Source organism: Sylvia atricapilla, chromosome 12, assembly GCF_009819655.1.
Source record: "Sylvia atricapilla isolate bSylAtr1 chromosome 12, bSylAtr1.pri, whole genome shotgun sequence".
In the NCBI taxonomy this organism is placed as follows: Eukaryota; Metazoa; Chordata; class Aves; order Passeriformes; family Sylviidae; genus Sylvia; species Sylvia atricapilla.
In genome coordinates this window covers 12,290,102-12,316,505 of record NC_089151.1, presented here as the reverse complement: position 1 = coordinate 12,316,505, position 26,404 = coordinate 12,290,102, and the positions used below count along the sequence as shown (strand labels likewise).

At 41.1% G+C, this 26,404-nt stretch overlaps 1 protein-coding gene across 1 annotated transcript in view; it reads right to left on the bottom strand.

Annotated features, from left to right (window-relative positions):
• Positions 1–20,729: 20,729 nt before the first annotated feature.
• Positions 20,730–26,404, bottom strand: part of SALL1 (spalt like transcription factor 1) — a 17,853-nt gene continuing 12,178 nt past the window's right edge. The window contains exons 3-4 of the mRNA XM_066327871.1: positions 24,448–26,404; positions 20,730–23,410 (exon numbers count right to left, since the gene is read on the bottom strand). The exon at positions 24,448–26,404 is cut by the window's right edge and continues 1,453 nt beyond it. Coding sequence (XP_066183968.1) covers positions 22,970–23,410; positions 24,448–26,404 — 2,398 coding nt within the window. The 3' untranslated portion in view covers positions 20,730–22,969. The remainder of the gene's footprint in view (positions 23,411–24,447) is intronic.

The following is a 26,404-nucleotide window of genomic DNA, read 5'->3' as shown; positions in this document are numbered from 1 at the left end:
TTTCTAATCAATGTTATTCTTCTTTTGCAATTGATGCAAAAAAAAAGAGGCTTTGGTGGTCCAGAAATAAAGGCTTTATAATTAAGAATTTGCAAACCTTGGTGCGAAAAAGGAGACTGTCAACATGAGCTGCTCTGTATATAATGCATTTTAGAGCAATTTCTCCCCACATCAATAAAACAATTCCTTTTAAGGAAAGAGGATCAATTTTTCAGGTGTGGGTAACTCTTAAAGAAAACAAAGAAAAGTTTTGTTTTCTTTATATTTCAAAAGACCTCTAGAGACCAAAATATACAAACTCAAACATATCTAACCCAGACAGTGAAAGCCTGAGGTTTGATTACAGCGTACTACTCTCACACAGGTTTAAATTAACTGAAGAGGACAAACAAGGAAGAAGAGTTCTTGCCACTGATGGAATTAAGGGTCTTTTCTTTAACAATGCAACAGGAGATATCACCTTTCCCTGAGAAGGAGTCATTCACTATAAGCACAATGTGTTATTATTGTGATTTTTAATTGAAATGTAAATTCTGGGAACACTCTGACCCAATTTACTCTCAGAAAAAGAGGGCAAAATTCTCGTTTTCAAAGCACTGTGTAATCACTTCACTGTTATCAACGAGTCTTGGTCAATGGTCTGGGCTTCTACCACTCTGCAAAGCTGACAGGATTTCACAACATTCAGCCACGGCATCTTTACACAGCACTGTTGATTGTTACAGCAAATAACTTCCTCTGATTTATGTCTTTGACAAAACATTTTTAAGAAATAGAAAAGCCTCTGTGGGCTCTGAAGGCACTGGCAGCAGCATCAGACTGCAGCAAAGCCTCCCTGGGAGTGGGATCTCTCCTGCAAACCTCCTCACTCATAAAAGCTTAAGTCAAATCAGAGCTCTTATGTGCACTCAAAATGAGTAAATCAGGGGAATATGGTAGGGATTTGGATTGCTGAAAAATTAAACATGGTCCTAAGACAGCCAACACATGGAAGACACCTTGACAAAGTCATCAGTTTGTTCTCACCATCCAGGTATTACATGAAATCAAATTTTCTAGCTGATATAAAAGGTAGAGGAAAAGTCTGAATTATCCTGACTTTTCACTCTTTCTTTGTATTTTCAGATGTGCAGCAAAAGTCATAATATTAACTGTGAACAACATTCACATTGCAATGTACTTATATCCTGACAGGCATAATTATTAGAGCAAGATTGCATAAGAAGTCCACCACCTTCTGCAGAAAGCTGAGGTGAAATTGCAATTTGACAAAAAGGAATAAAATAATTCTGGCAGCAGGAAGATAATTTAGAAGGGTAATAATAATAACAACCAAAAAAGAAAAAGAATCACTGATCTTGGAAATCCATAGGGCAGGAATTAAGCACTATAAACAAATTGTGCAACCATTTAGCATCTCGTTTTCTTGCAGTGCAAGCTGAAGGACCACTTGAGACAGGCCATCCTGGAGAGTAACAAAGTGCACCAATAACTAACATGGGAGGAAAAGAATATTGATAGCCTGTGACAAGCAGCTTCCTGAGAAATGTTTCTTGTCAAATAGCAGCAATCATTAAATATATGAGGGTCAGACAATTTAATCTGCTCTTTTTATATGGATTAGTTTAGCAAAGTAACAGAAGAGACAATTAATGTCTCCATAGCTTTTCATGCTCTGACACTAGCCCATCATTTTAAAAACAAATACTTGAAAGATGGTTTCCTACACTACTGAATATGGCCTCACTCATCTTAGCAACTATTAACAGAACTGATAAGGACTGACTTTATTATGAAGCACAATTACACATTCCAGAAAATCATTACAGTAAAAGCATGGACTATCTTTTAAACAAGCAGATAACTAAATATTTTACACAAAGATTTAAACTCCTGTACTTTCCACACTGAAACCATAATCCTGGAGAGACTCCACTTCTCTGTGCCATTACAGATTTTATCATACCATCAGATTTATGTCTAGGGACAGAGCACTAGTATCAGTGAAACACATACAATACTTGAATGAAACATAGTTACTGTTCAAGCATGAAGAAAAGACACATAAAAATTCAGGGCAGGAGGAAAAGCAAAATAATCTTTACAGTCTATAGAAAACTCCTGTAGACTGAAAAAAGTAAGTGTAACCTCATTGGGAAAAACCATATCTCATCCTACAACTTAGTAAAGAACCACACACAACTGAAAGAAAACCAGTTTAAATCTTCTATTTAGAAAGTCAGAGCACTGGTGCACAAAGAATAATTAAATGAAACCCTAGAAGAATTTCTAGCAGGTAAAGTATAATTTCAATTTAACCACGATATCAGGGTAGGACTCCAGCTCCTGATGGAAAGGGCTACAAGCCATTTTAAGGACAGCCATAAAGCTCTTGAAAGAAGCAGTCAAATGTCCAAGGCCATCAGACACCCATCAGCAGCCACACAGCCTCTGATCCAAGATTGCATTTCCAACCTGCACTGGCACAGAAAGTCTTGTCAGTGTTACTGGGGTTTCCAGGAGCTCCTCGGGTAGCTATTCATACAGGACACAGCACTCACTCACACACAGCTCTTTCAGTACTTTGCTTTTCTCAGGTGTTTCCCTCTTGGCCCTTTCTGACAGTTGTTTGACAGATGATACAAATTGCCTGACACAGATTTTAAAGTCAGATATTTAAGAAAACGAATTACAGCTGATGTCTTTGGCATAATGCTTTGTGACACAGATAGTTAGGGAGAGTGACACAGTTGGAAAATAATGTAAGTTGAAAGCGCTTGTAACAGCCCAGGATTCAAGGTGACTTTGTGCTATAAATCACTACCTTTATAATTGTTCTGAGATACACTTTCTGGATGAGATACAAAGCTCAGGAGATTCAACAGGTCTGTTTCCAGCTGAATTCTCTGTTGTTTTTATCAAGCCTAGAGAAACTGCAATTCCGAGTCAAAGCATGCTCATCAAAGCTTATACAGAATCAGATTTCACAATTAGTCTTTCAAACTTCACTCCTTTAGCACTTTAGCACTATTTCCACCTCTTTTGTATTTAAAGATGAAGAAATGTTATTTGAGCTAGAGAGGAAGAGATGTCACACACATTTCCGCTTCTTTGCATGCTCACATAAGGAACTCCTACCATGCTGAGCTAAATAAGATCCCTGATACTTTTTTCCCTAGTTTGTTCAATAGTGCAGGACAAGAGAGGAAAGCAAGTGCATGCCCTTGATGTTATTCAGGTTGGCAGCAACTGACCTGGTGCTATTATTCTGTAAGGTTTCTTGTGCTGGCTATACATTGCCCCAAAGACACTGGTCACCTACAGCAAAGATAAAAGCACAGATCCTCTAACTTCAGTTTTGTTGGTGAAACAAAGCAGAAACAACAAAATATTACCTCCACCTCCAACACCTACCACCACCACCAGCCTACACTCAAAACAATCCCCAAAATCAAATCAGTCTGAAGACTGAATGTGACGCAAAGGAAAATGAGATCAAAAGAGCACTCAAGAAATAATTAGGTGGTAATAGTGAACTTGACTTTTTTTTTTTTTTTTTTTTTTTTGGTCAGTTTAAACTTTATCATTCAAAGTTTTCAACTAGCAGTTAGAAGAGAGACATAGAACATAGCACCAGACTTGTTCTATGATACTTTGGCAATACACTGGAGCACAGACACTGCTGACATCCAGGGCACATCTTTTGTCCAGTTCAAATTAAATCTAAAAGGTGAATCTTGGATGAGTACACTACTCAGTCCTACAAAAACTGATTTAGACAACTGATACATTATGTGTTTTATGTATAGAGGGGGACTGGGGTACAAAACATACATAGATACTGATAGTCATCTGAAGGTTTTTAGCTTCTGAATAAGAAGAATTAGAAATTTATTTTTCCAGTTCTACAATACTATTAACTTAAAATAAGCATAGAGTGTTATCATGTTCAGGAAGGAGTGACAAAATCTGGCCCTGTGGTGCTGTGCAACAACTCAGTGAATCTGGCCCTACTTAAGTTTCAGTGGCCACCAACAGTGTTGAAGTACTTCTCAGTGGGAGAAAACAAGGCAAATCCAGTCCAGAGTAACCCACCCATTTTAATTAAGAAACAAGAATGGAATTAAAGGTTGCTTTAGGCAGTAATGGTAAAGTTGAATTAACATCAATAAGGGAATCTTCAATTTATCATCCTGGAACAATCACATTTGAACATATTTATTCTTTCTAAACATTTCTAAATTCAACAGTCTTAAATAAACACGAAGAACAGAAGGTTTCATGTTGGGTGACTAAAATGGCCTGGTTCAGCTCAGTTGCACAACAAACTATTCATTGACTTGGGGCAGAGAGACTTCACCCAGGAGCTCAGACTGCCTCAAACACCATCCAGTGGTTCAGGGAGTTATTACAGACAGCCTCTGCTCCTTCTGCATTACTCTCCCTTTGCAGAAGAAGTAGCTAGAAGTATTTCAGAAAACTGAACACAAAGGAAGGCAACTGTACCTCAGCCAAAGGGGAAAACAGCTAAGATAGAAACCTAAGGACATTGGGATGTAAAAACAGATAATAGAAAAAACAAACCCCAGAAACTACAGCTGCCATTTTATGGCAGACTTGCAATAAATGACCTTTGACAACCTCAGCTAATGAATCAGTCTCTACAATGAGACAATAAAAGTGGCTTCTGTGGCACAATCATGATCACTGCACTGATTGGAGGGTGAAATTTATATTTTAAAATTACATACCATGTAATTAACATGCTCTTTGCATTTTAGTCCTGTTAAGTCCCTCGGAGAGCAATGTTCAGCACCACTCCATCTGCCTTTGCACAAGCCCAGCTCTTCTCCATGAATCCCAACCAGGCTCACACATCCCACACACACTGAAAGACAAGATTAAACAGCCTTAACTAAAAGGAAGGAAGGCAACATAGCTGCTCTGTTAAGAAACAGACAAGTTGTTGATTTTTTTTCTAGACAATCATTTTTTTGCATCATTTGCAGAAAAGATTCCTAGGAATTACAATGTCATTGACTGTCCTATTGTAATGTAGTCACACAAGAGACACTGTTCTTTCCCTCCCTTCTCTGCCATTGCAAAGAGCCTTGTTTTGCTATCAGACTTCCATAAGACATTTTACAAACATATTACTTGGCTACATTTCTGTATTTTACAGAAAACTGGAAAACAAACTGGTTTGTAAGAGAGTACCCTAAAACCTCTGTTTTGCTTGACTTCAGCCTAATTTCCAAAACATTCATGCAATTGTCTTTCACAAGTTTAACATCACTTCTACCCATACACTTGCAAAGATTGAAAGGCTTCACCTCGAAGGGCCCTCTGTAGATTGGGTGCAAACACCTGCTCCACTCAAGGCACACAGAGCAGCCTGTATAGATCCATATTTTGGCTCAGGTTCTCAGTTATGTCTGACTTCAGTGAAGATGTCCTAATTTACATCTTACTGCATACTTGGTCTTTTTCACAAGTCACTATAATTCCCTTGGCAGGAAGTTATGGACATTATTTAAACACATGGAAAACTGAGGCAGAGAATTTAAATGCATCTCTGTTTATCCATCTGGTAATCACCATTAAGATCTCAAGCATTTAGGTGAGATATTCTCATCAAAGTATGAATCATTACACCATTATTCCTAACTCATATATGAGGCAAGGTACTAGCCTAATTAATTTACTTAATTTAATATGTTAGAAAAAGTTATTTCAAAATTGAGAAGTGCATTTCCAAACAAAAAAAATCAGGTGTTTTCTAGGGTACAAATTTCATTTGTATTTCAACATCTTGGCCCTGGAATATTCTGACAACTGTAAAATAAATAATTAAATTAAATAATTATTAAAAGAAGGACAGCATATTATTCTAGGCCCTTAGATCATCACATTTTTTGCTAAAGAAGAGAAACCAGAAATATAAGAACCCAACAAACAAACAAGCTCTATAGAAAAGAATTCCTACCTGTAAAGCTCTTAGCTGCCAGGCTCTCACACTTTCATCCCAGCTGCCAGCACAGGAAGCATGCCAGTGACCCTAATGGGAATGCTTATCTTAACAAAATGACCTCGTACCCAGTGGAACCATAGAAACAGCCAACACAGTCCGTGAGATCCAAGGAACCTGACAGAACAATCCCTCACTTATGCAAGTAACGAAGCAGGATTATGCCAACACAATAGTCTTGAACTCAATGCACCATAATTCACATGCTGGAAAGTCTTTACGGGATAAATCATATTTTTAAAGATATTTTTTCTTTTGTTCACATGTATGCACTCATAGGGAAAAAAGAGTGTGAATGCAAGCACTGAGGAGTGTTCTCCAGTGAAGAGTGGCGCTGCCAACAGGACCTGAGAGGGCTCCTCTGTGTAGGGCTGTGAGGAGAGACGAGGAGAGGATCCTCACAGCCACAGCCCGAGGCTGGCACAGTGCAGGGAGTGTTTGGGTTCCCTGCACAGCACCAGAGGCATCCTCACATCCCTTCTGCCCCAGCCACACTGGGCTCTGCCCAGCCACAAGGCTCTGGCAAAGGAGAGGGTGTCAGAGCTGCCCAAAAGGTAGCACCAGGAAATATGTTTTGTTTCAAAGCCAGGTGACAGCTTAACCTTTGCAACAGGAGAGAGAAAAAGAAGCACAAGTAATTCAATTAATAGAGAGTTATATCCCTCACTTTTACATCAGCAATACTTGACAGCAGATAACTTCTTCATTCCCCAAGCCTCAGAATGGGTTGGAGTAGTAGATAAGAACATTAGGTTATTCACATCTCAAATTGCAACAAAGTAATCAGTTACACCATCAACAACAATAACCTAGTCCGCTGCATTGAAGTTAAATATTCCATTGGAGCAAGTACATACATCTAACAGCTGGTAAGTCATAGTGCTAGCAGCTTCAGGAAGAAATCATTGCATTGTTTGTTTACATTTTAGCTGATTCTAAGCCTTCAGCAATATGATTTTTTAAATGGGAAGATGAGAGATTATACAAAGGTTGCTTATTTCAAATTACCATTATCCTACATGAACGTGATGCTACAGTGTAGTTTCCTCTGCTGCTAAAAGTTATCGATAAGCATTTAGGGGCTATTCCACTTTATTCACTCTCTTCCACGGTTCCTAAATCTACTAGGTATGATTTCAGGTTAGGAGCATGAAAATCCTACTCAGTATGGTTGAAAACACGTCTGTAAATGGGTGATTCTCCATTGGTACAAATACTTTATGTAATTCAATAGGATTGCTTCATGTGCTTCACAGGTTAGTAATATTTTCTTCACACAGGGAATAGTATAAGTGGTTTGGTGTTTAGCTTGGTAACCTAAACAATCCCTTTCCACACTAAACAACCTTGCAAGAACTCCTTTAAAAAGCTGGAAAAAGATAAAAAATAAGATACTAGGAAATTATTGTGGCTAATGACTTACATACTTCACTGAAGGCACTGGCTTTTGATAGTGCAAGAGCAGGTGATATGAAACATATTTAAATAGTGCCAGAGAACTTGCATGAGATGTTGTCAAGGCTCTCAACAGTCCAAATGAGTAAAGCTCATTGGTGATACACTACAAACTCTTCTGTGTGCCAGGTTCCACACAGGCATTTATGTACTAGTGACCTACAATGCAAAACAGCATGGCAAGGGTAAAGGATCCTCCAGCAGCACTTCTGTATTTCACCGAGGTCCAGAAAGGAGTCTGATTGCTTCCACCATTGCATCAAGGAATCAGGTGTGGAGCCACTGAGACATGAGTCTTCTCCTGCTCACATCTGGTTTAAACCAGTACAAATAAAAGGGGAATCAGGGCCTGGATTCCTTTCTCATTTCTGTGGCTAAGTCACTGCTGAATTTAGGCAAACTGCTTAACTAATCCTTGCTAGCAAAATCCCTCACTTTGCTGAGGAGTTAAAATTATATCTATCTACTTTGAGGGAACTAGTGTTGTCCAATAGTTACATTTACAGACTATTTTGAGAGTCCTAAATAAATGGTGCTATTGAAATAAAAAGCAATATCACCCCCTTTTGTCTTGAGCAGCAAGCCAATGTGTAGGGAACGTTCTTTCCATTAAAAGAAATTGATGATAAAGTCAGCTCCTTCTCTGGCACAAACAAAATGCTGTTTCCCTGAACATAAGAGGAATTAGACAGCTGGAGATGGTTTCTTTTCTCTTAATTCTAAGCTTTCTTTTCTCAGCATTCAACTTAAAAAGCTTTGACACTTTTCTCAAGTAAACCCTACCGGCGCTCATGTGGTTCTGACTGACGGTTTTTTACTTCTTTGCCTTTCTCCTTACAAGCTGTTTTTCTTTTCTGCATCATTCCCTCCAACACTGGTGCTAAAGCAATACTCTGCCCAGCCGGGAGGCCTCCCGTGCGTCTTTGTGTCACCTGTAGGTGGCTGGGGAAGGCTCCCGGCGCTTCAGGGACCTGGCTCAATAAAGGGGCTCAATGACTTCTCACTTTCTGAAACGGGGGCACTGCCAAAGGCCCCACCTTCAACCAACTGCAGCACTATCAGTATTATAAATGCGTATGATAAAACTGGCTTTTCAAATGCATATAATAAAACTGGCTTTTCGCAGATATTAAAAAAAAATACTATATATATATAAAAATAACTTTATTTTTATTTCTGCTATTAACAAAACCTTAAATATAGTAATAATAATAACTAATATAATTATAAGTAAACTGTTTAGTCAAAATAACATCTAGTAAACATATAATAAAACTACTACTATTAATATACTATCAGCACCTAGTGTCTAAAAAAAGTATAGACCACAGCCTAAAATGAGAAAAATAATAAAACTACTACTAAAAAATATGCATGCTCTAAAAAACCAGACCCCCCAAAAAGCACAATTCTTAAAAAATATATGAATATGCATAATAGTCTATAAATATACAACAAGCTAATGTATTAAAAAAAATTTTAAAAATTCTCCAAAATAATAAATACACTCTTAACTAAACACCGAGCACCCAACCATTTAACCCTTTACTTTATTTCTGTCTCCTATCATCCTTTTATCAAACTTTTTAAAATTTTAACAAAAAAATAAACCTGATTTTTCACAATCATCAACACAATCAACTACTAATAATAGCTACACAAAGGCAAACATATCCTGAATATTCTTAACTGAGTCTTTAATTCCCTCTTTTCCTCCTTTGTAGACATCGGAGTGTTCTGAGTCCTACACTCATGTTCCCAGTTCTCATCCTGACTTATTTCCAGTATGATAGCCAGCTGAAAATATTTTTCTGCACATGTTCAACAAGTGCAGTACTTTGGGCATGGTTACACGTTAATCTGCTTTCTAACACAGTAGATTTGACAACAATATCTCCTACTACAATTACAATGGTGTAAATGTGCTTTGACCACAATGGCTTTCCACCTTTTTACTGGCAAAATACTTCATTGCTTACCTGCCTATGTACAGTTAATGAAATGAAAATAGATATAGTGGTATCAGCAGCTGCTCAGGTGTTTCTAATGATACATTCTCTTTTACTTTTACTGAAACAAATTATCTATATTTTTTTTTTTTACTTACCACACAGGACACTCAACAAATATTTTTAAAAGTAGACTTCTGCTTTTGCAGCTCATACGAAACACATTTAAGCAAGAGATTAGCAAACATTTGTCAAAGCTCTCAACACTCACAATGAGGACAGTTTATTAGTGCTAACTTTAAAAAAAGAGTTGTTTTATTTTATTTCACAATGAAACCTGTTACAAATCCTAACTCGGGGGAAAGAAAAAGGTATCAAAATAACTTGTTTTGTCTTCAGGGGGAATTTTGCCCCTCTGCAAGAACAATCAGCACAATTAGATTCCTGATAAGCCTATGATATTATGTGGCCTTGCTGTTGGACAGGTTTTCTAGTGACTTGTGCATGAGATTTTTATTAAGAAAATAGGCAAACATGAAAACATCTTTAGGTTTTAGATCTCAAAGACACAAGAAATACTTCCTTTAAGCAGGTGTGCCTTCCTGAGCAGCTGTTAAAGATTAGCAAATTACAAGCTCAGGATTTTATTCTTAAATATGGCTAAAGAATAAACTCTTTAGTCTGGCAAGTTGGGAGTCAAACTGCCACAATGAGCACCTGTTGAGAAAGCCCATTATTTGAAGCTGGAGGTTCTGGGTGAAAAGATCACTGTGAATTAATTTTGATTGCTTCACAAAACTCTCCATAACAAATGGTCTCTGACAAGGGTATCAGGGGACTTCTATTTGAAGGGGAGAAAAAAAGATTTTGTTTCTAGGATGGTAACATAATCTCTGCAGTGACATTAAAACACACCAGTGGCTGCACTTGCTTGAATCTCTCTTCTGAAACAGATTGTATGTGCTTAGGTTACCAGGTATTAGGTTTTGGAAAGGGAAAGGGAAACAAATGATATCAAAATCTTATCTAAAAAGTTAGCTAAAAAGAATATGGTCAGAGATCCATGAATCCTGAATTGTTAAGGCATTTATTTGCCTACAAGTTTAATCACAGACACATTTCTGGGTGTTCTGGATTGCTAAATGCATTGCCAAAAAAGAGGAGAAGAGAAGAAACCAAAACAAAGGTTTTGCAGTTGACTAAATAAATCAGTGCTTTCTAGTATGTGTTAACTCCAACAGTAAGTTAAAGTAAGTTAAAGTAATGGTAAGGATAATAAGAATATCTGGAAAATGCTTCTCTTGCTTGGTACACAGGCTATTGAATGAAACATTCACTGTCTCTCTGACAAGAAGTTTCCATCCAAAATACACAACAGCACTACCTGTCTGTCACCTCCTGATTAAATCTAAGGCCAAGCTTACCATCTGTTTGTGCAAATGAAAAGGGTGATATTCTACCAACTACTCTCATGACCACTTTGCTTAAGGGTTTCCTGCAAAATGATTTTCAGTACTTCCAAGGCTTATTTTTAGAACAAAACAAATCACCAGAAACCACTATGCTTTTAGCTAATAATCATGATCCACTTGACTTTATGCTTGATTTGTCAACTCTCAGCCATTAATTTTACATGAATTACAACTTCTGACTCCTTCAAAACTGACTGCAAAAACTATATGTATATGAAGATAATAAAATGCTCATGACTTCCTTTTTTATGTGTGTTCTGTTTTTAAGGTAACCCGAATTATATCAACAAGACATTAATTGCACTTACACAAAAATTTGGGTGTGGCTGGATTCATATGAGTACAAGAGGCTTGTGTCTATGGCTAGCAAAATCGATGCAGCCATGATAAAGTCAGAATGTGGCAACACACTCAGAGAAATAAAAGTGAAAGAAGAACTCCAACTTCTGCAGAATCTCTGTTTTACAACACAGGGCACATGACAGCCAGCTGAAGAGACAAATACTGATGATCTTCTATTTCTTTCTAAAAGTCAGACTGATATATTGTCATAATCCCAGAATAGAAATATCAGAAGTCTTCAAGCAGTGGTGCATTGCTGTTGTAAATAAAACTGATAACCTGACCTATTTGGAGTTGAATGTAAACTCTGGATTGCAAAAATGTCAGCTCTGTTTACCTGCACATGCCTTTGACATCAGCTCAGTCCTGCAGCCTCATGTCCAGCTCCTGTCTCCCAGGACCTTCCCAAAGGTGGATGCACGAGGGAGGAGCTGACTGCAGAGACACTGACCGGTATAAACTACTTTTCTTTGTAGCAGATGAGGGCTTCTTCCACCCAATTTTCATTTCTACCCAACCTCAGCTATCCTATATAACTCTTAAAAATATCATATATATCTCTTCAGCAAGTAGGTTTATTCTCTTGTCAATTCCATTAAACATGTAGCATGAATACAAGACAAGAAACAATGGGTAAAAGAGAAAAAAAAAAAAAAAACCAACACCAACAACAAAAAACATAGATGTTGTTTTATCTTAAAAAGACAGGAAAAGATGAAATCTTTCCAATAACGTCCCTATCATTGTATTATAGCACATTAAAAACAACTCACACCAGAAAAGTATGAGCCGTGGTAAATCTGTAATATATCACTTGCTTTTTCTCTTCATGTGTCCAAAATAAACTACAACTTTCCCATGTTGAAAAGTTCTTCCTTAAGTTAATAAAATCTGTCACTTTCCATAATGGTTGATTGGAAGAAAGTCCACAGGTGCAGTATTCTGTTGTTCACAGCTTGGGAAGTCAAGGCTTATAATAAAAAGCCCTCTGTGTTATGGTCCTCCTTCCCCATCAATTCACATCAAGTATTATTAGAATCATCTGCCACCTCAGTGGTGCTTCCTCTGTGCTCAAACTGCAGAAGCAACAATGACATTTTACTGCTCTGCAGGTGCTGCTGTGTGTGGTCAGGGACACAGAAGTGTGGCCTGCTATTGTTCTCCAGCAGCACTTTGATCTCAAACACAAAAAGCACAAAAAGCCACAGAGCTGCCTGCCCTATTCATTCTTATGCTGGGCTGATACCAAGAGCAGAGAGAAAGAAGAGGTGACAGGAGCTGGGCAATCCATAATATTTATTTCAACAAACGCCTCAAATCTTTTTAAACATCATAAAAACATGGCTCATTAAACTACAACAGCCTTGAAATTGTGTTATAAAACCACAAAACAAAAATCAATACTTCTGCTGAAAAGGAGGTAATGAAATATATCGAGTTGGTTGAAAAGTGGCTTGTATGAATCATAATATTATCATGTGCACAACGCTTCTGCTCCCAATACTTAAAGTTAACAAACTAGGGAATGTTTTCTATCCCATCACTTAAACAGGTGCCACAAGGTGGTATTTATCAGTTATTTTCCAGACTTGATCCTTCTGCCATAAATAATGCTGGGATACAGGAGGCTTAGTAAAAGGAGATCAATCCGATGCATATTTGCTACCTGAGCTTCAGCTGTTGTATTATTTCACAGTCTGATCAATATTGTGCTCCACAACAGCAAAGCGAAAAGCCACATCACCCTGATGAGTCACTGTAGGTTTACTGCTGAACCAGAAGGAGGTAACATTTCTGATTTTATAAAGACTAAAGACTAAATTGGGTTTGCAGCATTTGACCACTATTAAATAGTTTAACTCTCTATTTCAAGTCTTTTGCAGTGAATTGTCCAGATTTTCAGCAATTACATAAACTCTTCTGGAAGCAATACTCCCTCTGCTGAAACAAAATCCTGTGAAATATATGAAATATTACTTAGATTTTTTTTTTTTTTTACTGAGATTATTGGTCTACAAGTGAACTCGGGGAAATTTGGTACTCCAAAGTATTTTGACACTGAAAAACATTAATGGCATTGATATTTTTCTCAAGAAAAATCAATTATAAATACCTAGAAACAATAAAGAACAGAAGGAAGAGATTGAATAGTAACTAAATGAGACTACCCAAAGTCTCAGCAGCTAGTAGCAGCCACTGTCCTCTCATCCTCCTCAGAAATAACCCCCCAAATCTGCCAAACTCAGAAGACAGCAAAAGCTTCCCATCCTGAAATTAGTTCATTTAAAAGGACAGTGCTATATCCACGCAAGTCTTTCAAGATGAAATAAAGAAGAAAACTATATATCAAATCAATTGATGGAGGGTGCAGGAAACTAAAAGCAGTCTTAAAGACTTGTGCAGAGTGCTTTAATTATTTTCACCAAAAGAGAAGATGCATAATATTCAGGAGAGTCCAGCTTGGGCTCTGGGAAGAGAGGAATACAGAGCACAGCCTGAGACTTCTGAATTCTGACTTGCTGAACGGAAACAAGGCCCCTGATTTAGGACAAACTCATTTGAAACACTTACACAGTTGCCACTGCTGTAGCCAAAACCTTTTCTGCACATCATTTCTTATTACAGGACAGTCTGAGCCATTTTAATGCACCTCAGTCATTTCAGAGGCTCTGTACTGGAGAACATGATGTATGTCCATCCCATCATTTCAGAGAGTTATGATGGTGCTGGGAACACTCTGGATGTCCACTCACCATGAGAAAACAAGAGTTTAGTTTTATACCCCAGCAGAAAAATCTCACTTCCTACAGCTTGTGAGCTTCTAATCCCGGCTGGGGAATGGTTGTGCAGAAGCTGAGGAAATGCCATCCTGTAAATGAACATCTCAACTTCCCTTTGGCATGCAGAATGAATCAGCTTCTCCAATTCCAGCAGGGAGCCTTTCCAAATTATGCTTTGATTTTACTACTTAACAGGAGGAGGAGAAAAGGTGCTACAGCTGGTAGTTATTGATATTTAATCTTACACTTATTTTTACTTTATTGTTTTCTATAAATAGTCTTGTCTTTCACCAGCTTTGCTTCTGTTGGAACCTTTTTCCAGTAACTGTCAACATTACACAGAACCTTAACCCCTGAGAGAGAAAGAAAGAAATGAGGGGGTGGAAGACGAGAGACAACTACTAATCCTGGAGAGAGACATCTCACATCATCACAGGACTCCCTGCTACTTCAGAGCCCTCTGCAGCAACCAGCTGTATAATACTCTCATTTGCTTAAGGTCGAATCTCCCTAAAATGTTATTTGGAAATGTGGCAGCCTGGATCTGACCCTCTACAAAGAGCCAAGAGTGTACTGCATAAATCCACCACCCCCCAGTCACATCCCATGTCAGCTACGGGTACCTGAGAACATCCTGGCTCCATCAGCACATTTTATTAATTAAATCTGATTATTTGATCATACAAACACAGTGAAAATGTAAACGTGTGTAATACAGGATTAACTTTTGAACTTCATCTAATAAGTGGCAAATAACTTACTGAGGTACCAGCAGAGCACTTCCAGATGTTCCAGTGGATGCTGAAATGCAAAATAGCTGTGTCTTGGCTATTTCAGAACCCTTTATGTTCCCAGAGAGTAACCATGTATGTTATACACACATTGTAAAAGACCAGTGAGAAGTTTCCTATCTAAATAACCAAAATAAGCAAAAATTAAAGGTGAGGAACTGTTGTTAGTGTCATTTTATGGAAGACATCAGGAGATTGGAACAACTGGCTGAGGTCACATGTGCCCAGAACCATTTCCTAAACTATCCCCTTACATTTTAACCACAAAACATTTACATTTACATTTAGCAAAACATCCAGATAAACCTCCAAGGTTCCAAATCAGCCATAATTAAAATGTAATAAATTCCATTCAACAGTGCTAACAATAAAGGGATATGTGTGCATAAAGTGCATCCTTAGAGAGAGAAAACAACAAAACCACAGGTTCAAACAGCACCGACGCAGGAATTAAATTCCAGTATTGTTATTAACTTTTCATTTTCACTAATGGCTTTTAAGAAAGCCAGACATCTTTCCTCAATCCATTTTACCTTTTCCCTCCATTTGACAAATATTGATTTTCATTTCCTCCAAGTTTAAGTGCATTGAATGCTACTGTGACTGGTTTTGTTTGCTTTTTTGTTTGTGCCCCAGCTTTATTGAGGATGCCAGCATGAATGCATACAGCTTTCAAAAGGAGGAATTGGTTTAATAACTTCTTAAGATCCAGGAGAGAACACAGGGGCTCAGTCTATTTTTTGTATAGGTCAGGCAAGAAGAAAAGTGACTCTAGGTGCCTGTCTGATGTCAGCACGGAGACTGCTGCAGTAATAGCCTCAGTGTTTTAAGCTGCTACTGCTGTGCTCTGTCACAACAGGACAAATTATGGAGTGTTCTCCCCCCCCACTTCAGTGCAAATTTAGACATACTTCAGTGGCATTTTTAAGCTAAGCCTATTTTGTAGACAGTTGTCCCTTTAGGAGGCTTGGTTTGGAAGCTAACACCTCATGAAATTCTGGCTCAAACAAGCTGTAGCTTTATGAATTCTTTTCTGCCTGACTCACATAAGCTCAACCTCCTTTTGTAAAATGATCTCCTTAAGCTTTGCAAACCTGTCCAGTACATCTTGGACTCTTTCCTATCTTAAATAAGGAGCCAAATAAGAATTGACTCAAGCCTTTGTGGTGATGTGAATGAAGAATGCTTATGAGATCTATTCCCATTCAAATATTGAAGTGGGAGAGATCTCAGTGGACAGGAATAAACATCTGGACTGAAAAGGAAAGAAAGTAACACCTTAAACAGCCACATCCACCACTACAAAAATTGTCTGTGCAGCACTCAAGCACTCTTCAGTGCTAGAAGCCAAAGTAAGTTCAGCTGACTCAAGCAGGGTTGGTTTCTGTGTCTCAGCACCAGAGGTGTGTGCTGGTGTTCAGGGCTCCCCACAGCTGCCCTGACTGGTGATGGAAGCACCACAGACAGCCCCAGCTCAGCAGCAGCTCTGACACAAGGTGAGGACTCAGTACTCAGCCTAGACAAGTAAATAAACACAGAAACCTCTGAAATCTGCTCTTTACATAATTTCCTTTCTATGGATCCTCTAACCACCAGAAAGACAGAGTTCATATGAATGCACATTTAGTACTGATCACCATTATCCACTTAGTTATTGTACATATGAAACAAATGTTAGCTTCACTATGTACTAACTGACATTTTAAAATCCCGATGAAAGTAAAGCAATTCAGGATTATTCACTGCTAGAAAAAGCTGATGCTCAAAACAAGCATCAGTACTTTGAAAGTACTTTGAAAACATTCTTAACATTCATCTGATTAGTCTCACTGGCTTCACTTTGAAATAATTTTTAACAAAAATTATGAGGAAAAAGAAAGAAAGTAGTGATGAGCGGGGTTAAATCCATTACAGTTTGCCAGACCACTCCATTTTTTGCTTTCCATATTCAATTCTAAATAGTTCTCATGTTGCACCACCTGATGCCAGGTGCTTCAGGGCTTCTGCTACACCCACCTGACACTGTGATGCTGCATTTTTAAGACCTTTAAATAATGAAAATAGACCTTTGCACTTCAGCACTCTGCTGGTCAAGAGAGCTGTCTGTACAGATGATGTGAATGTCTGCTAACATGGAGACACTCCTTACTTTTGAAATGAAATGACACCAGAAGTTTCAGGGCTGATCTTTCCAGAGAGAATCTTCCTTATTAGCAGAGGTGACCAGGTATAACATGGGCATGGACATGTTTTTGGTGCCCATCTAACCTGATTTTAAATTTCCTTCCAGAAGTGACAGCAACATCTGAAAGTTCAGAAGAGCTTGCAGCCTGGGTTAACTAATTAACTGCTATAAAAAAAAGAAAGATGGCATCACTTTCTTACTTTGTAGCTTCCCAGTGGGTGTTCTCACAGGTGTACTGTGTGCTCAGTCTTACAGGATGTTGGCTTCACTCTCCACACTGAGCATTGCACAGACAGAATGACTGCAACCCTCACAGGCAAGTTCACATGCCTCACAGGCTCCTGCACTGCTGGACAGACTTCAGCACTAAAGAAAATTCCTCTTTCCTGCTCTCCTTTTTTCACTCTACTGCTCCCCTTCCCATATAATTAAGAAATTTAGCTTGTGGATTCAAAAATACACATCTAAATTAAAACAGAAGATAAAATGGAAACTGAAGAAACTTGTGGTAGGATAAAACAATAATATGGTTTACAACAGAAATGTCATTTTAATCACTGTCATTCCTACACCTCACTACCTGTAAAATATTTCAGTCACTGGATGTAGTTCAGGACATCGTGGTATCCCATGTCCTTGGAGCAAGATCTTCCCAGGAAGGAATCACCAACTCATCATCTTCCAGGCGTGTCCTAGGCCACCGTCAAAGTGACACAGGGACTTGCTCAGGGTAACCATTCCAATTTTAACTGTAACCTGGATGTAAAACACAGAACTATCAAATCAGAGAATCATAAACATAGCTCTCAGTAACTCTGTTCTCAGCTGAAGCTCCATACTTTCCAATTATTCCTATTCTTTCCTATTAAGGTTTGTATTTCAAAGCCTCTACTCAGTGTTTTGTCTAGAGATACATATTTATATAATAGCCTGTGTTGTAGGTGAAATCTTTAAGTCATTATATTTCAGCTTGGCAGTTAACAGACACATTGCTTCCAGCTTGTATAAATAACTACACCTACTTATTTGCAAAACATTCTTTTAACATCTGTCAACTCATACGCAAGAGAGAAGGAACCCAAATTTTAAAAAGTTATTTTGGTTGGGAAAAAACAAACAAACCCCAGCCAAAGAGGAACAAACCCGGAGAACTACTGAACATTGACGGGGTAACAAACCTGCAGAGCTATGGAACACTGGCAAGGAGACAGCAAAAAAGAGCTGTCATGCTACTAAGTCACACCTTCTGCTGCCGAGTACAACTGGCTTCCTGCAAACATACAGCCAGCTAAATTGTGACTTCAGGACTTTCAAAAGCAGGAAGCATGCTCCAAAGAAATAGTCAAAACAAACAGCAACCCTTGCATTTTGATGGTCAGCAACTATTCCTCACAAAGCAGGAGCAAACTGAGGCATTTGTTGCCTGCTGCAACTGGGAGAGCTTGCAACCCGCCCCTAAGTCTCAAACCAAAGCCCAGCCTAGGAACACTGAAATTCAACAGAGTTTCCCTGAGAACAGGTTTTAAGATTTGGTCGTCATCAGCACACGAAATAAACGGGGCAATTTGCTGCTTCCTCTCCCTTCTCACTGCTGCGTGGCCGATACAGAAACATCATCCGTGCCCTCCCCATGTGCTGCCCGGCTCTCTCTCCACTCCGCCGCTATCGCTCCTTTTGCCGAGCCCTTCCCTCCGTCTGCCCCGTGAAGGCGAATGGGGCACCCGCGGGGCTGCTCCGGGGCCGGGCCCCGCTCCCTCGCTCCCTGGCCCCGCTCCGGCGCTCGGGGGAGCCCCAGATTCCCCGGGCCGGGGGCTGGCAGCGGCTCCCGGCCCCGGAGCGGCCCCGCCGCGTCCCGGCCAGCGCGGTCCTGCCGCTCCGCCGCCGGCTCTTTCCGAGCGGCGAAGTTTCGCACGCCATTAGCCCAATTTTTAAATAAATCACGTCTGTTTCTGGGTGAAGAAAATTACCCGGGATGATTAAATGACTGCGTTGAACGATCGCTGGCTCTTAAGAGAAAGAGAATACCAACCTACCCCACTGTGCTTTATTTTAATGGATGATAAAATTGTGATGGGCGAGACGAGAGGGGGCAAAAAAAAAAGGGTGAGGGGGGGAAAGAAAACTTTGTTGCTAATGAGAAAAATGAGGCCGCGAAAACAAAACCGTAAAGGAAAAAAAAATCTACTCTTGAATAAGGATTAATTCAGTGTCTGTGAATAGGAAACGCTGCGCTGGGTAATTGCAGCGAGGTAGCGCGGCTCCCAGCTGCGAAGCGACGCGGGCACCTTTGTGCGCTTGCCAGGACAGCTCTGGGGAGAGGTAACTTCCCCCGGTCCCCACGGTCTGGTGTCGAGTAACGGGAAATTTAAAATTCCGCGTTTCCAGAGCAAATTATTCCCCCGCCCCCTCCCATCCCGCTTCCCCTCGCAGGAGGCCAGCCGGGCCCTCCGCCTGACGGGGCGCCGAGCCCCGAGCCGCCCCTGGCCGCGCACCCTGCGGCACGGGGACCATGCTGCCGGCCTCTGCAGCGGGCCGGCCCCAGCCCCGGTCGGGTCTGGCAGGAGAAAGGGAACGGAAGGGTCCTGTGCAGCGCGGGGAGAGCGGCAAGGCACCTTCTGCTCAGCGGGCGGCACAGCCCGGGCATCCATCCCTCAGCCCGGCACAGCCCGGACATCCAGCCCTCAGCCCGGCACAGCCCAGGCACCCTTGGGACAGCCCGGACATCCAACCCTCAGCCCGGCACAGCCCGGACACCCTTGGCTCAGCCCGGACATCCAGCCCTCAGCCCGGCACAGCCCGGGCAGCCTTGGGACAGCCCGGACATCCATCCCTCAGCCCGGCACAGCCCGGACACCCTTGGGACAGCCCGGACATCCAGCCCTCAGGCTGGCACAGCCCGGGCACCCTTGGCTCAGCCCGGACATCCAGCCCTCAGCCCGGCACACTCCCGGCCCCCAGGGCTCCGCCCGGGCACTGTCCCTCAGCCGGCGCAGAGGGAGGGATTCCTGGGGCGCAGGCCTCTCCTCCCGCCAGCGCCCACCTCCGCCGCCGGCAGCGCGGAGGGCAGAGCAGCACGGCGGGGCAGCGCCCCGGCTCACCGGGAACCCCGCCCCACGGCGCTCCGGGGCCGGGAGGGTGTCCCGGGGAGCCTCGCCCGTTGCAGCCGCCGGCACCGCGGGGAAACGCTTCGGAAGGGCTGGGGGACAAAAGGGTCTGTCGGCGCCGGCGGGGTGCGGCTGGGCTGGGGGAGCGCATCCCCTCGGGCAGCGGCCCCTCCTCGGTGCCGGCGGCCCCTCAGCCGAGCCCGGGCTGCGCTGTGAGCGCAGGGTCCGCTCACGGAGCGCGCCGGGGGGAAGGCCCCCAGGTACGAGAAAGAAAATCGCTCCTTTTTCTGCTTTTTTGTTTGTTTGTTTGTTTCTGTGGCTTTTTATACCCCCGAATGATGCCAAGCGCGTACGTTACCCAGCGGCAGGAGCGTCCGGGTGCCCGAGAAGGTTCGCGAGTGCGGGGCCCGCCTGCCCCGGGCGCGGCTTCCCTCGGACCCTACAGACTGCACTTCCCCGTGGGAAGAGGCTCCGGGGGCCGAAGTTAAAGGCGCTAATGAAACTCAAGCCGCGGAGAGGAAACCCTCCCGGAGCGCTGGGGGCTGCTAACCCTTCCCTGGCAACTTTTCTGTTGCACAAATCTCGACTCAGTTTAAAAGGAGAATTAGTTAGTATTTCATTGATAAAATCATCAAAATCCTTTTAATTTACCTTTTTCTGAGACCAAAAGGTGACTTAAAATTCTTAAATATTCACATTGACAAGCCAGCTGGCTCTAGCGTACAACTTACATGTTAACAAAAATGCATATCATGTACCAGGTGAACCAACACATTCGAACAGGAAAAGTCCTAAAGACATGAGGTCCAAGAGGTATCCAGACTACAGCGTTAATACGCAGGATTCATAATCATAGGAAGGGGAAAAGTCCTCAAGAAAAGTATTTCTCACCCCAGCTCTTCAGTTGTAAATCCTCTCTAATGCCCAATTTGCAACTCAGGCTATGCGAAGAGCTAAGTAACCGCTTCCTGTTTAAAAAGGTGGGCAACTCCCCCTCCCAATGATCCTGAAAAATAATCCTGTAACACAAAACAACTGCATTTTGGAATTGTTAGAAGAAGGAAAAAATAATATATATATATAGTCACAAAATTGGCTGCCTGTTGGTGGTTTTGAAGGCATAATTTGAAGGCAGCCAATCTGATTTTTCATAAATAGTAATGTAAGGAGATAAAAATATTGGACTGAATTATGTTTGACAAACTCCCATTGAGGTTAATGATCATGGCAGGTGTTTAAGGGAAGCCAAATCATGTGCAAGGCCAAAGCAATTAAGTTTTGTTTGGTATGCTTTTTTTACAATCAAGTTATAACCCCCACATAGTATATGGAGGCTTGGAAGTGGACATCTTAACACAGGTATAGCAGCGTAAGCACGCCACAAACATACAATCTCATAAAATAAAATTACTATCAAATATAAAGCATTTGAACCAAATCAAGCCTTAAATGTAATAAATTATTTCCTTCAAAGGAAACTTACCTAGGCTCAATAAGGTCTTTGCTAGCAGCATTTTTTTTTAATAAACAAATTAAAAATGCCAAAATATCTACAATTTTATGAGAAGGAGGAGTTGAATAGTTAAGGAGAAATTTCTCACTATTAGGGGATATGAAAAATATACTAGCAATTAATATGCAATACATATATGTATACCCATACTTACAGATATAAACACACACGTACAACCTGGACAGTTCATGTTAACCAAGGGAAAGGCTAAATAATACAAAGTGATTACTAAATACAGGTACACTTTAAAAACACAGAGACAGCGAATTTTTTTATCTGTTGCAAAAATGTATTTGATTACTCGAGTAAAATTACAGTATCTCTGCTGTTAGTAAGTATTAAATGTTAAAGAAACTGGACCTCTTTTCCTTTCAACTTTCCGAGAAAGTGCATGTAACAGTCCAAGGTTCCCCCCATCCCCCCCAATGCCTAATACAAAATAAACAAACACTATACTTGTTCCCTTGGTCAAGGAGTAGGGCTTGGTCTTGTAAGGAACGTATGTACATTTTAATGAAAGTGATGTTCTTATTGTATATACAGGAGCATCTACAGTTGTCCACGGAAGTTGTTCAAGATGCCATACTTAGCAGCATTGTGAAAGTCCAGCACATTTTCTATAATGAATATACCTACAAGGCAAAATGTTACGTCTCAGTTTCAACTACCAAAACAACACTTCAGTATCTTCTCTAATAATCCGCGTGCTTATTACTGTACAGAAATGTATTAACATTTAAGACGACTCAAGTAAAAAGCACAATACAAATAACAGTTCAAAACGGAAAATGTTAAACCTACAAAAATTAAAGCAGTTTTAATTTTATAATAAAAATCAAAAACTGAGCTGTGTAAAGGACCCACACTGTTCAGTCTATGTTCTCTCAGTCCTTTTCTTAATTCTGTCTGGAAAAATTAGACAATGTGTTTGCTGATAAAGTTTCCAGCAGGATCAAAGTGTACATTTATATACAGATTTTTATTAGAGATCTAATGCATCACTGAGGCATCTCATCAATACCAGAGTTCGTGTTAAACTGGATATAGAAAATAAGTTAATGCCAGAATAAGATCACCTAGCAGAACAGACTTGCAACTGCCATAAATGTTACAGCAAGTTTACAGCACTCTAGTCGATTAGTATTTAGTTCAAAATACGGGAGACCAAAGTTAATGCTTGCATTTGTTTGCAAAGCAAGGTTATATCACTAATAAATAAGCTCTCTTAGAACTCTAGAAGTAGAACATGGTACAAAACAAAGTCTTTGCAATGTTGTAACCTGCAGCTGGAAAAAAGCAACCCTAGGTTGCACTATCTGCAGGAATGTTATTTACGGAGTTTTATTTTTTCTAATTTGTTACAATTTCTTTGTTGTCTTCCACGAAACGCGTATAACGGAAGTTAGTCCCATTTTCATTGCTTGCCATTTTCTCCAGACCAGCTAGAGGTGCGTTGGGTTCTGAATTCTGGAGCTTCTCCAGGCTTCCTGTCAAGCCACTGATGGGAGAGCTGCCACCATTGCCCAGGCCCCCTGGTGCTGGAGGGATGCCCCCATTCTGGATGACGGAGATCTCGTTGGTCTTCATGGCCAAGCCATTGGAGAGTGCAGCTGCATACTGGTTCCAGAAGCTAGACGGGTCTCCGTTCCCTGACCGCGCAGCCAAATCCTTCTGAAACATTTCTGGGAACTTTACAGGATTGCCTCCTAGAAATGTCATGGGGCCATCTACAGAAAGTCGTCTGCCTCGTCTTGCAGGAGTACTGTTCCACATGTGAGTGCCCATGTGAACCTGGAAAGAAAGAAAGGAAGAAACAAACAAACAAAAAACAGAGGTTGACAGGATTTTCGAACTTATTTTCATCACAGAGAAGACAGGATTCCATGAATGTGTCCAGTCTTGTTACATAATGGATGGCATTAAAGATAGAGGATACAGGGCTCCATTTCCTATCTGGAATAATAAACTGCTTCTGGATTAGCCCATCACCATTACCCAGAATAACCTGTTCTCCTGCTGAACAATGCATTGCTTCTTACTCCTTTTTTTATTACATGTATTTAGTTTATAATGACTTTGCATTATTCTGTCAATTGCAGATAGCTGCTTTCTGGGCTAGAATTGCTATGTCCACTTTCATTGCAATGGTAAGTATTGTATTTGACACCCTTTACCCTATAAATGTCCTTTTCAGACAGGCAGAAAGTATCCTTTACTGATTGCTCATCGGAGAGCCTCGTGTATAGACAGAATGGCCTGAAAGTAATTATTCATCTCACATTACTGGCAGCAACCTCTAGAGAAATACTCTGTCAACAGAAAAATGTACACAGTAAAGTGCTCAACTGGTGTTCTAAAACTTAAGTATATTTGCTTTTTCAAACTCATATCAGTAGGAAATGTTAGTTATATAATCAATTAAAGTAATGCCCATTATTTCCAGAATTATGTTAATAGTTCTTTTTTAAACACTCATCTTACATGATAGTTATGAAAAACATCACATTCAAGAGCCTTTCACTTCTTGAAGAAGCGTGTGAGTTACAAAATGCATTTTTCTGTTAATTAATATCCCTTATCATCATTTGGCTGTTCTGTTTCACACTCTGCAGACAGGCTTTGCTGGTAGATGAATTTTAATTAAGTCATGCCTCAGACCTGCTGCCAACACGAGCACTCAACAAGAGGCCATCTAGGTCTACCAGAGCTAACTAAACACAGTCACACCACAAACAGCCCAAAGGTACCACTGCTGCAACATTAATAAGGGTCAAAAATCCCCAGCAAGGAGAAAATGTAACTGAAGAACGGTTAAGAGGAAAAAGTACCTTCAGATTGCCTTTTGTTGTGAATGCTCTTCCACATATAGTGCAGGCAAAAGGTTTCTCACCAGTGTGCGTCCTTTCATGGATCTGCAGAGCACTGGAAGAAGAAAACGTTTTCCCACATGTGTTGCAGTAGTGCTGTTTTGGAGTTCTTCTGGGGAGAGCAGGGAGCAGCACAGGGGACGTGGCAGAGGACAGTGGCCCCGAAGCAACTAGACCAGAGGGTGCTTCCTTGCTGTCCTGAGGAGAGCCATGCACAAAGCCATTGACCTCGGTCTTTATGAGCGATGACAGGGCGTTAGTGGGCATCACCGAAGAGTTCTGATTGGGGCCGATGCTGGAGTTGGGCTCAAAGAGTTGTGATGGTAGGTCTCGCATCTGATGTGTCAACATATGCTGCTTCAAATTACCCTTTGTGGAAAAGCCACGATTGCAAACTGTGCAAATAAATGGTCTCTCTTTGGTATGACTTCTGTAATGAATGTCCAAGGCACTCTGACAAGCAAATGTTTTGCCACAAATGTCACATGCAGTGTTTTTAAATTTGCCTCTATCTCTGAAAGGAAAGAGCATACTCAGGGACTCTTCTTTAATAATTTTATCAGTGTTACTAGATGTCAAGTCCAAAGCACCACTGTTAGCAGGGGTTGGAGACAAACCGTTGGCAAACTCACTTGGTAAAGCTCTTAATGGTTTCTCTTCAATACTTGGTGACTTGTGGTAATCATTAGTGCTGTTGGATGGGGACAAGGCCTGCATGGAAGAGGTAGACTCTGAGACAGCAGGGCTTCCAGCACTTTGGCTTTCCATATCACCACCGACAGACGACGAATCATTAGTTAAAACGTCCCCTTCCACTGACCCATTTTCTACTGACTTTAGGCTTGCCTGAAGTTGTTCAGCAAGGCCGGCATTGATCATCTTCATCTGATTTTCCAAAGCAGCAATACTTGACATTTCCAGGGGCAGAGGGGAAGAAGACAAGCTGTCTTGTGATGCATCCACAGATTTAGGTGTATCTGGCACGCTGCTGTCAGGACAGTCTTCCATATTCTCATCTGAGAAGTTGTCTATATCATCAAAATTTTTATCATCAAAAGATCCCGTATCTGATTCCATTGACTCAGGATAATTTTCTGTCACCGGGGTGTTGGGGATCTGCCCTCCCATGTGCATTCGGATATGCTGCTGTAGCACAACGGCATTGGTGAATTTTTTCTGGCAGATTGGGCAAGAATGTTGCACTCTCAGCGGGGGCATGGCACGATGGACACTGTAGTGAGTCTTTAAGTTGCCCTTAGTAGTGAAAGCACGACCACAGATTTTACATTTGAATGGCCTCTCTCCAGTATGGGTGCGATAATGCATTTTCAGCGCACTCTGGCAACTGAGAACTCGATGGCAAATGATGCACTCGTTAGGATCAGTTGCCTTTTTGTCAATGTTCTCTACAAGCTGCTGCAACTTTGATGTTTCAGATGCTGGCGTTGAATCCAATAGTCCTCCAAATGGAAACTTTGCCTTAAATTGCTCTGACATAAGAGGCATCAGTGGATTTGTAAAAGTGGCGACACCGCTGGAGCCCGAGTCTGCCGCTGGGGAGCTCACGGAGCTGCTCATGTTAGTGATGGTGCTCGTGTTTTGGGGGTTCTCTTCCGTTTTGCCATTTGAGGTAGGCAACACACTAGCCTCTACCTCATCAGAAAGTCCATTGGAAATTTTTGATGTGGGATCAGCTGTTCCCGAGTCACTCTTGACAGAGCAGGGAGGGCTAGCAGAAGGATGGCTAATGGGAATCGGCTGAGGCTCCTCAGTTTTGATGAATGGGGTCAAGCTTGGAATTGTTGGTGGGAGTGGCAGGCCAACAGAAGTTGTTAGAGTGGAGAGGACTGGCTTGCTGTCCAGCCAGCTCGTGACAGGTTTCTCTGGTGGTATAGACATCCCATAAGGAATACCCGTG